General features: G+C 43.8%; 1 protein-coding gene across 4 annotated transcripts in view; it reads left to right on the top strand.

Annotated features, from left to right (window-relative positions):
* The window catches only part of LOC115165998 (syntaphilin), a 40,892-nt gene that overhangs the window by 12,626 nt on the left and 11,345 nt on the right, over positions 1 to 16,921 (top strand). For all 4 annotated transcript variants that reach the window (XM_029719590.1, XM_029719588.1, XM_029719589.1 and 1 more), the window contains exon 2: positions 15,737 to 15,874. In XM_029719590.1, coding sequence (XP_029575450.1) covers positions 15,825 to 15,874 — 50 coding nt within the window. In that variant the 5' untranslated portion in view covers positions 15,737 to 15,824. The remainder of the gene's footprint in view (positions 1 to 15,736; positions 15,875 to 16,921) is intronic.

Here is a 16,921-nt window from a genome sequence, read left to right as displayed (position 1 = left end):
GACTTGTTGAAAAAGATGTTGCTCATCTCCTTAAGAATAAACAGGACTTCAAATCTTTCCATAATTTATCTAAGGATGAAAAAAAAGCTTTGCTTGATTTACAATCTGATACGTCAGTCCTTATTCGTCCTGCTGATAAGGGTGGGTCGGTGGTACTCATGGATAGGACAACTTATGTAAATGAGTGTCATAGACAGCTACTTGACAACACCTTTTACAAGAAACTCAGAAGTGACCCTACTTCCCAATTTCAGAATACTATCTTTTCTGTCCTAGATGGTTATTTAAATTCTGGTCAGATAACCAAAAAAGAACATGACTTTCTGGCCATCCAACACCCTAAAATTGCCACTTTCTATACTTTGCCGAAATTACACAAGAACGTTACAAACCCTCCAGGGCGCCCTATTGTAGCGGGCATTGATGCAATAACGGCCCCTCTATCTACTTTTGTAGACTTTTTTATTAGACCACTCGCAGAACAGCTCCCCTCCTTTGTAAAGGACACCAGCAGTATGATCTCTATCATTGAATCTCTTGATCCTCTGCCTGAGAACACCTTGTTAGTTACTTTTGATGTTGAGTCGTTATACACAAATATTCCGCATGAGGGCGGTATTGAAGCCATGGAACATTTTCTTTTGCAACGTGACCCTAATGAGCTACCTTCCAGTGCCTGCATTGTAACGTTGGCTGAAATAGTACTCACACACAACTACTTCATGTTTCTAAATGATTTCTTTATTCAGACGAAGGGTACTGCTATGGGATCTCCCATGGCTCCTAACTATGCTAATTTGTATGTGGGTTACATGGAGAAACAATCCATTTTTAACCCTCTCAAAAATGTTTTCTTGCCTAACATCATTATTTGGAAACGGTATATTGACGATATTTTTGTTCTATGGAGGGGTGATGCAGAACTGCTCCAGTCGTTTTATGCTTTTCTTAACTCCTGTTCTGAACATTTGAGATTTACTATGCAATCTGATACACGTCAAATCAGTTTTCTTGATCTTCTGATCTTGTGTGAAGATAATGTTTTATACACTGATCTTTACAGGAAACCTACTGATCGTAACAGTTTGTTGAGGGCTGACAGTTGTCACCCACTTCCCTTGAAAAATAGTTTGCCCTACAGCCAATTCTGTCGAATCAAAAGAATTTGCATTAAACAATCAGATTTCGACAGAAATATGGCTGAGACTCAGGATAAGTTCAAGGAGAGGGGGTACAACAATGATCAGATTAATATTGCCATTGAGAAAATTCAAAACAAAACGAGACATGACCTTTTTCAAGGTCAGTCTCGCAAAAAGACGCATTCATGCGTTCTTACTACCCGCTATTCAAAGTGCTCTGAACAAATTAAAGGAATCGTTCACAAACATTGGCACATTCTGAAATACGATGATAGTCTTGGTAATGTGTTTTCTGATCTTCCCCTGGTCGTATTCTCGCGGGGCAGAAATCTCAGAGACCAATTGGTACACTCTGATTTACCAGCCCAAGATATTCCTGAACAACGCCTATTTGCGCCCATACTGGATGGAAATTACAAGTGTAATGGCTGTGCTCAATGCAATGGCACTTACAAATGTAGATCCTTCAAACACCCCCAAACAGGGAAATCTATCCCAATTAAAGGTGTTATTACGTGTTCCACTAAGTCAGTTATTTACCTTATAACTTGTCCCTGTGGTAAAAATTATGTGGGTAAAACAAAGCGTGAATTAAAAGTACGTATCTCAGAGCACCGTAGCACCATTAGGTGCAAAAACCTGACTTACCCAGTTGCGGCCCACTTTTTGGAGGCAGGCCATTCGATTTCGTCTCTGCGTTATATTGGCATCGAACATGTCACCCTCCCGAGGAGAGGGGGTGACCTTGATAATTTATTGTTAAAACGAGAGGCTGCCTGGATCTTTAATTTAAAGACACTTGCTCCCTTCGGTCTCAACATAGACTTTGATCTGAAGCCATTCTTGTGATTATTGTGATTTTGCCATTGTAATTGTTTGTTAGATACTTTTTAGACTACAAATGCTATGATCATATGTTATCCATTTGTTTGTCTTTTTGTATGTTCCTTGTATACCATTTTTTAAATATTTCAGTTAACCAATGATATTAGGCCATACTTGGCCATGATTACAAACACCTGTGTGTCTCTTGACACTATATAAATGACTCATCTCTCAGTGTTTGTGATGATACCCTGATGAAGACAGCTTAGCTGTCGAAACGTTGGTTATTAAAATTTTTGCATCTGAGCTCTTAGAGTGTGCGGCTTTCCTTTATTTTCTAGAGTAGCTTGCCACAGCCAGCGACAGCATATTTGAACAAGTAAATAATCCAAAGTACACTTCAGCAAGCAAGCAGCCCTGTCCTGATCACATGCTTACTTAGTCAACGTTACCTGACAAGCTAGCCAGCAAGATAGTTAGGCTAGCTAGCGAGCTAGCAATCTGTGCTACTTTTGTGCGAACACTGGACTGGCGCCAAAATAAACACTGACTCATCCTTGATACAAAAATAACACAGTTAAATACAGACGCTGCTATCTAGTGGTGACATTACAAACTGCATCTTACTGCATTTCAGCTGCATAGTTTGTGAAGTTGTCGACGTTGCAGTTTCAAGATTGACTTTGAGACTAAGTTTAATTCATTCAGCCCTTCTTGTTTATTAGTGTGCTTGTGGTGCTTCAACACAAACACTTCTGCATTCTTATCTACTGCCTTAGACACATGTTTAAGTTGTACCTAAGAAGGTTAACTGAACAAGTGCTTGTATTTACTTTCGTATCTATAGAGGACATAGTTGCCTTTTGGTGGTTATCATGTAAACCAAAAACAAAATGTTCTTAATGTTAATTTTAATATTTAGTTAAGAAATCATAATTTAGATCATTTGTTAACCCTTTTGGAGCACAATTTATGGAGAATTAAAAAGTATGTTTTTCATTGGGCATACAGGGAAAGGCTACCTGGAACCAGTAACAAGTACTGCTTTGGAGCTGTTGTGTCCTGTGCAGTCATATTGTCGGTGCTGAACCTTGCCTGTAGGATTCTAGAGGAGATGGGGGTCCTTCTTAAAGTTGTTTTGATAATTTGGTTAGGAGTATACTCTCCTCGCACACATTTATCAATTTTTTCAGTGTGATAATAATGTTAGTATTTGTCGCGTTATGAGCCGTTCTGGGCTGAGGTTGTGAGTGCATGGGGCCATTTCCCTAGCTTCTGACTGAGCGGGCTGGCCTGATAAGAAAGTGTGAGTCATAAGCTGCTGCAAACCAACAGACTCATATATCTATTATTTAACTAACTCAGTGGATAATTATTCCACTGTGTTGTTCATGGGGAATGGGAGGACGTCTAGGGCCTTGGATACTGTACATACTGTTGTAGAGCTACTGTTACAAGATACAGTGCCGTCATAGTATTCATACCCCTTGACTTATTTCACGTTTTTATGTGTTAGACTGCATTCAACATGGATTAAATATCATTTTTTTCTGACCCATCTACACACAATACCCCATAAGTGAAAATATGTTTTTAGAAATGTTAGCAAATGTATTGAAAATGAAATACAGAAATATCTCATTTACATAAGTATTCACCTTTGGCAGTGATTACAGCTGTGAGTCTTTCTGGGTAAGTCTCTAAGCGCTTTGCACACCTGGATTGTGCAACATTTACATTTTTTCAAAATTCTTCAAGCTCTGTCAAATTGGTTGTTGATCATTGCTAGACAAACATTTTCAGGTCTTTGCCAAAGATTTCCAAGTAGATTTAAGTCTAAACTGTAACTCGGCCACTCAGGAACATTCAATGTTGTCTTGGTAAGCAACTGCAGTATAGATTTGGCCTTGTGTTTTATGTTATTGTCCTGCTGAAAGGTGAATTCATCTCCCAGTGTCTGGTGGAAAGCAGACTGAACCAGGTTTTCCTCTAGGATTTTGTCTATGCTTACCTCCATTACGTTTATTGTTTATCCTGGAAAAACTTCCCAGTCCTTAACAATTACAAGCATACCCATAATATGATGCAGCCACCACCATGCTTGGCTATGCAGAAAAACTGTCAGATCAACCGTTGGGCCTAATATGCAAATAACCTATTCCACAGCATTTGTTGTAGCCACCACTGCTCAAATATTCAGAAAACAGCCATGCTCAATTCTGACTGGTTTAAAACTGGCACATTTTTTGTTGATTTAATGTGCACTGCCCCTGTAAAACTACATTTAATAAAGTAAATTCATACAGGTTCATAAATACCAGACTCATATTCTTAAAAGAATGATTCTGAGTATTTAGACAGTGATTGAGAAAGTGTGTGTGCATGTGTGTGCCCAGGGACATCATTACTGTCTGTCACGACTTCTGCCGAAGTCGGTTCCTCTCCATGTTCGGGCGGTGTTCGGCGGTCGACGTCACCGGTCTTCTAGCCATCGCCGATCCATTTTTCATTTTCCATTGGTTTTGTCTTGTTATCCCACACGCCTGGTTTTCATTCCCTCATTAAGTGTTGTGTATTTAACCCTCTGTTCCCCCCCCCCATGTCTTTGTGTGGTATTGTTTATTTGTAAGTGCTTGTGCACATGTTGACTGGTGCGCGCCGGGTTTTGTACCCATGTCTTGTTACTCTTTAAGCCGTTGGTTTTGCTATTAAACTGCTTCGGCTATTGCTTAGTTCTGCTCTCCTGCGACTGACTTCCCTGCCACCGGTTACGCACCACTTACACTGTCACTGAACCGGTGTGACTCATTCTGTGTCTCTGTCCCAACCATAGGCTGGAATGTAAGTTGTGAGTCAGAATCTCAGAGCTTTTCACTGTTTCTTGTTCAAATACATTAATACACGCATGTTTGTATGCTCAGCAGCACACAATTTTAACACACATCTCAGACTCTCACTTGATGTACAACAACATACATACTAGTGAGTGACGCAGGAAAGACACACTCTCTTATCTTTCTTCCTTTAACACATGCTACAGTGTCCTGTACATGGAATTCCTGGGTGTATATGAGAATAGTCAAGGTCACCTTTCCTTGAGAGAGCAAGGACATTCTGTTTCCCGAGTGTGTGTGTGTGAGCGAGAGACCATGCTGAGATGTGACAGTGTGTGCATGTGCGACTGTACCGGTGTGTGCGTGATAAACATAACCATGGGGTGTGTGTGTGTCCAAGGTGTTAGATTCCATCAAGGATGTAAAGAGCTTTTACTGTGACTCCCACGAAGGTGCAAATTTATACTGGCGGTCACTACAGATACTAGACATGAGAAGGATAGATAAGCATATGAGGCTTGATGGTAGATTAAGGTTTTCCCTACTTCTCTGTCTAGCTTCCTCCCTCGCTCACACTCCATCTCTGCCCTCCATTTCTCCCTCTCTTCCCCCTCTGTCCACATGTCTCTGTCCACTTGTGTATCATACCAAGGTTTGGGGGGCTCTCCCCCCCCGGATAGCATATGAACACTTCATAAGCCATGGCAAAATGTTTAGAATTACAGGAAATTAGCTTTAAAACGGCAATATTTTATCTTTGCCACATGGCAAAATATGTAGAATTATTGGGGGGACCTCATGGTACCTTGCAGGGGGACCTCATGAAATTGCGGTACGTCATTGTCTCTTTCATCAGCTTTGAAGCTGCTTGCGTGCTGCTGTACCTGTCTGATGCTGCCTGTACTTTTGGCTGGGGATGGTGTTATATAATAGGGCTTAATACATGCCTTGTGATGTACATACAGATATACACAATACTTTTTAAAAATATATATGTGGACACCCCTTCAAATGAGTGGATTCAGCTGTTTCAGCCACACCCGTTGCTGACAGGTGTATAAAATTGAGCGCACAGTCATGCAATCTCCATAGACAAACATTGGCAGTAGAATAGCCTTGCTGAAGAGCTCAGTGACTTTCAACGTGGCACCAATGTTCCCTCTAAACTGCACGCGTGCTGGACTGCCATGCAGAAGAAATATCAGCTTGCGCAGAGAAGCACGAGATTGAATTTCACTCAATTTCTAGAGTTTTCCCCGTTAGTCAACACAATCAACATTTCCCTTTACTGTGGGAATTGTGATCGAATCAACACAATATTATCCACTTTCAATGTAAAATACTGAAACAAAACAAACAATGCCAGACTTAGTATGCAAAACTAACTATGCAAGAGATTTTGTTAAAGACAGAATGCATCGGATTAGGATTCTATTGCATTGACAGGCACGACTCAGACCAATACTCTACATAGACCGGTGCACCATAACCAATCAGAGCTGAAGTAGGCCTACTGTATATTTGACTAGACAATTGCCATATATGGATCTATGTCATTCACTTTGAACTGGACTGTGTTTACAGCATGAGCGGTCGTGAGGAGATGCACTTGTTTTGAGATCAAAGCTAGAGCTACATGTAGCGATGTGCACATTTGTTCATATTCTTTGCTAGTGAGTTATTAGCCCAGTTATAGACAATTTGTAGTCAGCAATAGGGGAGTGATTGCTTCTTACAAGGGCACAAAACGTGTGTATTTCTAGATATCTTTGAAAAGTGAGTCAGGTAAAGAGCTTTTTTTGTCTTTAAAGGGGCAGTGTTGTATTTTGAGACAGGCTTGAATAATCTAAGTGACCAATAGGCAGAGTGTAGAATAATTTTTCTGATTCTCTGTAATAATGGTATGGGAATAATGATGCATTTTATTTTGTAAAGTGGTTTCTTGCATCAAACAACACAACAACATTTCCAGTCACCTCCTTGTCTGAAGGACAAGTGGATGAACAGGTTAATGTCAAGGCCCTGCATGTTTTTTATAAAAGGCTCATGGAATGTAGGCCTCCATTGAACACCACACATTGGCTACTACTGTAGGCTGGACAATAGAACAGCTATTTCCATGTTAACATTTTCTGGGATGCATTTTCTCCATTGTTTTTGATGGTAGGCCAATCTGGTAGACCTACATTATGATCAAATAGCCACAGTAGCCAACTTGACCACTGTCAAAACTTACTAATAGCGGGTACAGCCTCAGTGTTCACAGTAAACGCACACCTGAAGTTGCACAGAATTTTCACAACGCTCAAGTTTGCACTCAGCAGACCTGAAATTTGCTCAGCAATGCAAAAGATTTGAGGGAACATTGTGTGGCACCATCATAGGATGCCATCTTCCCAACAAGTCAGTTTGTCAAATGTTTGCCATGCTAGAGCTACTCCGGTCAACTGTAAGTGCTGTTATTGTGAAGTGGAAACGTCTAGGAGCAACAACGGCTCAACCGCGAAGAGGTAGGCCACACAAGCTCACAGAACGTGACCGCAGAGTGCTGAAGCACGTAAAAATTGTCTGTTTGTTGCAATCGTCACTACCGAGTCACAAACTGCCTCTGAAAGCAACGTCAGCACAATAACTGTTCGTCAGGAGCTTAATGAAATGGGTTTCCATGGCCAAGCAGCCGCACACAAGCCTAAGATTACCATGCGCAATGCACAGCTTCGGATGGAGTGGTGTAAAGCTCGCCGCCATTGGACTCTGGAGCAGTGGAAACGCATTCTCTGGCGTGATGAATCACGCTTCACCATCTGGCAGTCCATCGAACGAATCTGGGTTTGGCGGATGACAGGAGAACATTACCTGCCCAAATGCATAGTGCCAACTGTAAAGTTTGGTGGAGGAGGAATAATGGTCAGGGGCTGATTTTCTTTTTCGGTCTAGGCCCCTCAGTTCCAGTGATGGGAAATATTAACGCTACATTATGCAATGACATTGTAGACGATTCTGTGCTAGTAACTTTGTAGCAACAGATTGGGGCAGGCCCTTTCCTGATTCAGCATGACAATGCCCCCATGCACAAAGCCTTTATGGGGGCATTGTCCAGCGCCGACAGAGATGGCTGCCACGCTTCGCATTCTTAGGAAACTATGCGGTATTTTCTTTTTTTATGTATTATTTCTTACACTGTTACCCCAGGAAATCTTAAGTCTTATTACATACAGCTGGGAGGAGCAATGTCAACTTACCAACATTACGACCAGGAATACGACTTTCCCGAAGCGGATCCTCTGTTTGGCCCACCACCCAGGACAATGGATCGGATCCCAGCAGGCGACCCAAAACAACGGCGCTGCAGAAGGGGTCAGGCTTCTGGTCAGGCTTCTGGTCAGGCTCCGTAGACGGGCACATCGCCCATCGCTCCCGAGTATACTAATCGCCAATGTCCAGTCTCTTGACAACAAGGTAGACGAAATCCGAGCAAAGGTTGCCTTCCAGAGAGACATCAGAGATTGTAACATTCTCTGTTTCACGGAAACATGGCTCACTTTGGATATGTTATCAGAGTCGGTACAGCCACCTGGTTTCTTCACGCATCGCGCCTACAGAAACAAATATCTCTCTGGTAAGAAGAAGGGCGTGGGTGTATGCCTAATGATTAACGAGTCATGGTGTGATCATAACAACATACAGGAACTCAAGTCCTTTTGTTCACCTGACCTAGAATTCCTTACAGTCAAATGCCGACCGCATTATCTACCAAGAGAATTCTCTTCAATTATAATCACAGTCGTGTATATCCCCCCCCAAGCAGACACCTCGACGGTCCGGAAAGAACTTCATTGGATTCTATGTAAACTGGAAACCACATAGGCTCCCTAAATTTTATTAGCATATCAAATGCTCGACCCGGGCTGGCAAAATTCTGGATCATTGTTACACATACAAAGCCCTCCCTCGCCCTCCTTTCGGGAAATCTGACCACAACTCCATTTTATTGGTCCCAGCCAATAGACTGAAACTAAAACAGGAAATACCCGTGCTCAGGTCTGTTCAATCCACGCTTCAAGATTGCTTTGATCATGTGGACTGGGATTTGTTCCGGATAGGGTCAGACAACAACATTGATGTATACGCTGATTCGGTGAGCGAGTTTATTAGCAAGTGCATCGGTGATGTTGTACCCACGGCAACTATTAAAACCTTCCCCAACCAGAAACCGTGGATTAATGGCAGTATTCACGCAAAACTGAAAGCCCTGCTTTTAATCAGAGCAAGGCGACCGGAAACATGATCGAATACAAACAGTGTAGCTATTCCCTCCGCAAGGCAATCAAACAAGCTAAGCGTCAGTATAGAGACAAAGTAGAGTTGTAATTCAACGGCTCAGACATGAGAGATATGTGGCAGGGTCTACAGTCAATCACGGACTACAAAAAGAAAACCAGCCCTGTCGCGGACCCTGATGTCTTGCTCCCAGACAAACTAAACAACTTCTTTGCTCGCTTTGAGGACAATACAGTGCCACCGACACGGCCCGCTACCAAAACCTGCAGGCTCTCCTTCACCGCAGCCAACAAGAGTAAAACATTTAAACGTGTTAACTCTCACAAGGCTGCAAGCCCAGACGGCATCCCCTAGCTGCATCCTCAGAGCATGCGCAGACCAGCTTGCTGGTGTGTTTACGGACATATTCAATCAATCCCTATCCCAGTCTGCTGTTCCCACGTGCTTCAAGAGGGCGCCATTGTTCCTGTTCCCAAGAAAGCTAAGGTAACTGAGCTAAACGACTATCGACCCGTAGCACTCACTTCCGTCATCATGAAGTGCTTTGAGAGACTAGTCAAGGATCATATCACCTCCACCCTACCTGACCCCCTAGACCCACTCCAATTTGCTTACCGCCCCAATAGGTCCACAGATGACGCGGTCACACTGCACACTGCCCTACCCATCTGCACAAGAGGAATACCTATGTAAGAATGCTGTTCATCGACTACAGCTCAGCATAGGGTAGGAAAAAACATCTCGACCCAGCTGATCCTCATCACTGGGTGCGTTCTCAGCCCTCTCCTGTATTCCCTGTTTACCCATAACTGCGTGGCCATGCACACCTCCAACTCCATCATCAAGTTTGCAGATGACGCTACAGTGGTAGGCTTGATTACCAACAACGACGAGACGGCCTACAGGGAGGAGGTGAGGGCCCTCGGAGTGTGGTGTCAGGAAAATAACCTCACACTCAACGTCAACAAAACAAATGAGATGATCGTGGACTTCAGGAAACAGCAGAGGGAGCACCCCCCTATCCACATCGACGGGACAGTAGTGGAGAAGATGGAAAGTTTTAAGTTCCTCAGCGTATACATCACGGACAAACTGAAATGGTCCACCCACACAGACAGCGTGGTGAAGAAGGCGCTGTTCTCTTCAACCTCAGGAGTCTGAAGAAATGTGGCTTGTCACCAAAAACACTCACAAACTTTTACAGATGCACAATCGAGAGCATCCTGTCAGGCTGTATCACTGCCTGGTACGGCAACTGCTCCGCCCACAACCGTAAGGCTCTCCAGAGGGTAGTGACGTCTGCACAACGCATCACCGGGGGCAAACTACCTGCCCTCCAGGACACCTACACCACCCGATGTCACAGGAAGGCCAAAAAGATCATCAAGGACAACAACCACCCGATCCACTGCCTGTTCACCCCGATATCATCCAGAAGGCGAGGTCAGTACAGGTGCATCAAAGCTGGGACCGAGAGACTGAAGAACAGCTTCTATCTCAAGGCCATCAGACTGTTAAACAGCCATCACTAACATTGAGTGGCTGCTGCCAACATACTGACTCAAATCTCTAGCCACTTTAATAATAAAAAAATGGATGTAATAAATGTATCACTAGTCACTTTAAACAATGTCACTTTATATAATGTTTACATACCCTACATTACTCATCTCATATGTATATACTGTACTCTATACCATCTACTGCATCTTGCCTATGCCGTTCGGCCATCGCTCATCCATATATTTATATGTACATATTCTTATTCATTCCTTTACACTTGTGTGTGTATAAGGTAGTTGTTGTGAAATTGTTAGATTACTTGTTAGATATTACTGCATGGTCGGAACTACTTTAGAAGCACAAGCATTTCGCTACACTCGCATTAACATCTGCTAACCATGTGTATGTGACCAATAAAATTTGATTTGACTTGAAGTCCATACAAAAATAATTGATCAAGATCGGTGTGGAAGAACTTGATTGGCCTGCACAGAGGCCTGACCTCAACCCCATCGAACACCTTTGGGATGAATTGGAACGCTAACTGCCAGCCAGACCTAATTGCCCAACATCAGTGCCCATCCTCCCTAATGATCTAGTGGCTGAGTGGAAGCAAGTCCCCGCAGCAATGTTCCAACATCTAGTGGAAAGCCAGAAGACTGGGCTTTTATAGCAGCAAAGGGTAGACCAAGTCCATGTTAATGCCCATGATTTTGGAATGAATGTTCGACAAGGTGTCCACATACTTTTGGTCAAGTAGTGTAGGATCTTAATTTGAGCCAGTTTGCTACAGCAGGAAATTAATCCTGCAGCAACAGGAAATGTTAACTATTATGTGGATTATAAGTAATTTACATTTTTTAGGGGTTGGTACGAAAAATGTAAGGGAAAATCAAGTCTGAAATTTCGAAGTGGAAATTACAGACTTCATAAGCCTTTTTTAAAACCTCAAATACACAAGTGTTTAATTTCCTACATCTGTAGTAGGAAATATTGCCTCTGCCTCCCTCCCTGTCTACTTGCTCCTGTCAAACCAGGGATAGGTTTAGGCTGTATCAGAGAGGAAGAGGACAGGAAAGGCTTTTCCAGTGTCTGGAAACATTCCACAGAGTTCCTATTGTTATCTTTGCCCTATTATTTTGTGTGTGTGCGTGTGTTAGGTAAGACTGTTTGTTTATTTCCGTATTTAATCATGTTCCGCATCAGAAGGCCTTGATTGCCCAGAGGGCTTGATGTTGCTTAGTGACAGCCATTAACAGGAAAGCTATCATGGACACAGGTGTGTCTTCCTGCTGCGTGGCACTGATTCATTTCTTCCTTTGTTTCTACGATCTTTGATTGTGAGATTGTTGTTTGTCTGTTGTTTTCATATCAGCTTTACTTTTATAGGGCTAGTCTTTAAACAACAAATGAATGGATGAAATAGCGATTTTGTAGTTCTGTATTGAATGCCACATAATTAACGTGTGATACAAGGACCTTGTTAGATCAATGCTTGGTGCAACAGATAATTCAAATGCATCACATCAGAGCATTAGGCCAGTAACCAAAAGGTCACTAGTCCGAATCCCCGAGTCAACTAGGTGAAAAATCTGTCGCTGTGCCCTTGAGCATGGCACTTAACCCTAATTGGTCCTGTAAGTTGGATAAGAGCGTCTGCAAAAAAGTGTTACATTTTTTTAACTAGGCAAGTCAGTTAGGAACAAATTCTTATTTTCAATGACGGCCTAGGAACACTGGGTTAACTGCCTTGTTCAGGGGCAGAACGACAGATTTTTACCTTGTCAGCTCAGGGATTCGATCTAGCAACCTTTCGGTTACTGGCCCAACACTCTAACCACTAGGCTACCTGCCGCCCCTAAATGACTAAAATGTAATAGAAATGTTTGCGTAACTGCACTGTTTGAGGTAAGTACCTGGTTTGGTAGCGGCGTAGGTGAAATTGTTACCTTCTTTCTATGTTGCGTGCTGCTCTCCTATGTGTGTATTAACTGTATTCATAAGAGTTAACGGCTGTTTTAACCATGTTACGTCACACCCTGTGGGTGAAGATGAATTATGAGTGATGAGGTGAGGTGATAACCAGCTGGGTCTCTCTCTGTAGCTGTCTCTCTGTCTCTCTGTAGCAGTCTCCTTGTCTCTCAGTCTCTCTGTCTCTCTGTAGCAGTCTCTCTGTAGCAGTCTCTCTGTCTCTCTGTAGCAGTCTCCTTGTCTCTCTGTCTCTCTGTAGCAGTCTCTCTGTCTCTCTGTAGCAGTCTCTCTGTCTCTCTGTAGCAGTCTCTCTGTCTCTCTGTAGCAGTCTCTCTGTAGCAGTCTCTCTGTCTCTCTGTAGCAGTCTCCTTGTCTCTCAGTCTCTCTGTAGCAGTCTCCTGGTCTCTCAGTCTCTCTGTAGCAGTCTCTCTGTCTCTCTGTAGCAGTCTCCTTGTCTCTCTGTCTCTCTGTAGCAGTCTCTGTCTCTCTGTAGCAGTCTCTCTGTCTCTCTGTAGCAGTCTCCTTGTCTCTCAGTCTCTCTGTCTCTCTGTAGCAGTCTCTCTGTCTCTCTGTAGCAGTCTCTCTGTAGCAGTCTCTCTGTCTCTCTGTAGCAGTCTCCTTGTCTCTCAGTCTCTCTGTAGCAGTCTCCTGGTCTCTCAGTCTCTCTGTAGCAGTCTCTCTGTCTCTCTGTAGCAGTCTCCTTGTCTCTCTGTCTCTCTGTAGCAGTCTCTGTCTCTCTGTAGCAGTCTCTCTGTCTCTCTGTAGCAGTCTCCTTGTCTCTCAGTCTCTCTGTCTCTCTGTAGCAGTCTCTCTGTCTCTCTGTAGCAGTCTCTCTGTCTCTCTGTAGCAGTCTCCTTGTCTCTCAGTCTCTCTGTAGCAGTCTCTCTGTCTCTCTGTAGCAGTCTCCTTGTCTCTGTCTCTCTGTAGCAGTCTCTCTGTCTCTCTGTAGCAGTCTCCTTGTCTCTCAGTCTCTCTGTAGCAGTCTCTCTGTCTCTCTGTAGCAGTCTCCTTGTCTCTCAGTCTCTCTGTAGCTGTCTCTCGGTCTCTCTGTAGCAGTCTCCTTGTCTCTCTGTCTCTCCATAGCAGTCTCTCTGTCTCTCCATAGCAGTCTCTCTGTCTTTCTGTAGCAGTCTTTCTGTCTCTCTGTAGCAGTCTCCTTGTCTCTCTGTCTCTCCGTAGCAGTCTTTCTGTCTCAGTCTCTCTGTCTCTCTGTAGCAGTCTCTCTGTAGCAGTCTTTCTGTCTCAGTCTCTCTGTCTCTCTGTAGCAGTCTCCTTGTCTCTCTGTAGCAGGCTCCTTGTCTCTCTGTAGCAGTCTCCTTGTCTCTCTGTAGCAGTCTCGCTGTCTCTCTGTAGCTGTCTCTCTGTAGCAGTCTCTCTGTAGCAATGAGACAGGTGTCTGTCTGTCTGTCTGTCTGTCTGTCTGTCTGTCTGTCTGTCTGTCTGTCTGTCTGTCTGTCTGTCTGTCTGTCTGTCTGTCTGTCTGTCTGTCTGTCTGTCTGTCTGTCTGTCTGTCTGTCTGTCTGTCTGTCTGTCTGTAGCAGGGGAGACTGAGTGGGTATCTGTCTCAGGCTGTCTGTCTCTCTGGGTGGCTGGCTGGCTGACTCTTTGTCTGTCTGTCTATATGACTTGCCTAGTTAAATAAAGGTAAAATAAAAATAATAATAATAAATAAATATATAGCATTGCAGGCTGAGTGGGCGTCTGTCTGGCCAGCTGGCTGGCTGGCTGCTGAGGGGTGATTCAACATGGTTACTCACTCTACACTGCAGGGTTGGGACAAACAGTACACTACTGCCCAACCCTGTCAGGCAAGGACAGAGGAAATGGGGACAACATAAACTACAGTGTGTACAGTGTAGCATTGTCTTTGAGAGTCTGAAGGACTGGCTTTGCTCACATAACGGTAGGGTCCTTTTTCATGATCAGAAACACAGGGCAGAGGGACAGAGGAAAAGTAAAGGAATAACTATATGGGAGTGTATTTTAGGAGAGGGGATGACAGATGAGGAGGAGAAGGTCAAGACCAATAATGAGAGGTAGCTCTGTGCCCACACATACAGAAGGATGGGTGGGTTTATGGAGAAGCCTGAGGGAGATTTAGGGGCCAGGCTTATGGTGCACACTTGGCTCCTGAACTCACTAAATCCTGTGTTCTATGATTAATGGGATTAATCCCCTCTTTCCCTTCATGTACTCTCCCTCTCTCTCTGTCTCTCCTCATCTACCTCTGTTATCATACCTGCTGCTGATCTCTCCCTTTCTACCTCCCCAATCAGGTCTGTCTCTCTCAATCATCACTGCTTATCTCCACTGACTGTGCATGGCCAAGAGATTATGAGGAATAGACATACTTGGCACATTGTTGACATTGAGACCCATATCTTATTTTGCAATCGGCATTTGCGCAACATTGCAATATATTTCAACTTGAGCTTTGATAGCATGTTAATTAGGTCGTATCGATAGACCGCAACGACTGTCGCAGGGCTTGCCTGACTTAGATTGTTATTTATCACTGAATCAAATCCATAAACCATTTGCTGTTGAAGCACTAACACTGCTCTCTACCGTCTCAGGCCTGTGGCCAGACTAGTAAGTGGTGATTGGCTGACTCTCCCTGGTGCTCTGTCTGGCTGGGCTGATCCTAGATATGTGCCATCCCTGACTCCTGCCAGCTTGTCAGCACAAAGCATGAAGCTGAAACATCTATAGTTATCACCAAGGAAGTCAGCAGAAGTGTGTGTGTGTGTGTGTGTGTGTGTGTGTGTGTGTGTGTGTGTGTGTGTGTGTGTGTGTGTGTGTGTGTGTGTGTGTGTGTGTGTGTGTGTGAGATTTACTAGCCACAAGGATAGTAAAACAAAGAAAATTCTCCCTCGTGGGGACATTTCCCACATTCCCATGAGGACAAAGGCTATTTTAAGTTTAGGGGTTAGAATTAGGGGAAGGGCTTAGGGAAAATAGGATTTTGAATGGAAATTAATTTTAGGTCCCCACGAGGATAGAAAAACAAAATAAGTGTGTGTGTGTGACCTCACTGACTTATTCATACTTGAAAACAATTGCATGTTTTGTCGGTTCAAAACAGTGTGTCATGCCTGGTCCACAGTGCCACAGAGTCGGTGCCTGTTTGTGTGTTTGTATAGAACTCACTGTGTTCATTTGTCTGTTTTCCTCTCTCAGGCTGGCTGTCACTGCAGAGCTGAAGCTGCAGAGTGAGAGAGAGACAGAGAAATACGAAAAGAGAGGGCGAGAGAGGCTGTCTGGCTCCATGTCTGCCCCTGCGCCTTCCACCCAGAGGTCTGCGTTGGGCTCACGCAGGTACAGCACTGCATACACACCTACACATCTGAAACACTGGGCGCAGACGTCAATTCAACGTCTATTCCACGTCGGTTCAACGTGGGTGGCAGGTAGCCTAGCGGTTAGTGCGTTGGGCCAATAACCTGAAAGGTCACTGGTTCGAATCCCCGAGCCGCCAAGATGAAGAATCCGCCGATGTGTCCTTGAGCAAGACACTTAACCCTAATTTGCTCCCGGGGTGCCGTACTTCTACGGCTGACCCTGTAAAACAACACGTTTCACTGCACCTATGCGGTGTATGTGACAGTAAAAAACATCATTGAAATGACATGGGAACAATGTTGATTCAACCAGTCTGTCCTAATTTTTCTAATTCATCCTCTATCGCTCTCCTTTCATCTTCTTTTTAGATTACCTTCACACTCTCATGTTCCCCACTTAACCCCGTCTCTTATATAAGTACACCCTCATTTATTTTTGACTCATCCTTTTAAAATCCCTCGTACTCCATTTTACTAATCTCCCGTTTCTATTGAACAGCCCTATTTTCCTCTAAATCCTTCTCCTTTGAACTTTTTCAGTCAACCTCTTAGTCAACCTCTCTCTCGCTCTCTCTCTCGCATCTCTCTATGTTGTTCTCCCTACCTCATCCATTTTGTCTTCTTATCATCAGCCACAAGAAATGGTCAGGGGTGAAGAATGTGGGTATGTCCTTCCCAGAGAACACGTTTAGTGATGTGATGTCTCGCTGAGTATTGAATGCTGTGTGTGAACTTGTGTTTGTCTTTATTGCTACAGGGGCTCACAATCTCCTGGGTGAGCTGAGGCTCAGTTTTGCTTCAGTCCCATCAGCTGCTGAGCTCCATAAGCGGTTACAGGCCAATTTTCTCTCTCTCTCTCTCTGTCTCTCTCTCTCTCTCTCTCTCTCTCTTGTCACAGTCGCGTCAGCACTTTAGAGCTTTGCTTTTCTCTCTTTTTTTCCAACATGGTTGGTTTGACCATGTTACTGCTTTGTCAGCTAAAATGAATGCAGTGGTGTGTTGGGATTATGGTAAGAGTTGCTAT

This window comes from Salmo trutta, chromosome 28 (assembly GCF_901001165.1).
Source record: "Salmo trutta chromosome 28, fSalTru1.1, whole genome shotgun sequence".
Lineage (NCBI taxonomy): Eukaryota > Metazoa > Chordata > Actinopteri > Salmoniformes > Salmonidae > Salmo > Salmo trutta.
This window is presented reverse-complemented; position numbering and strand designations above follow the sequence as displayed.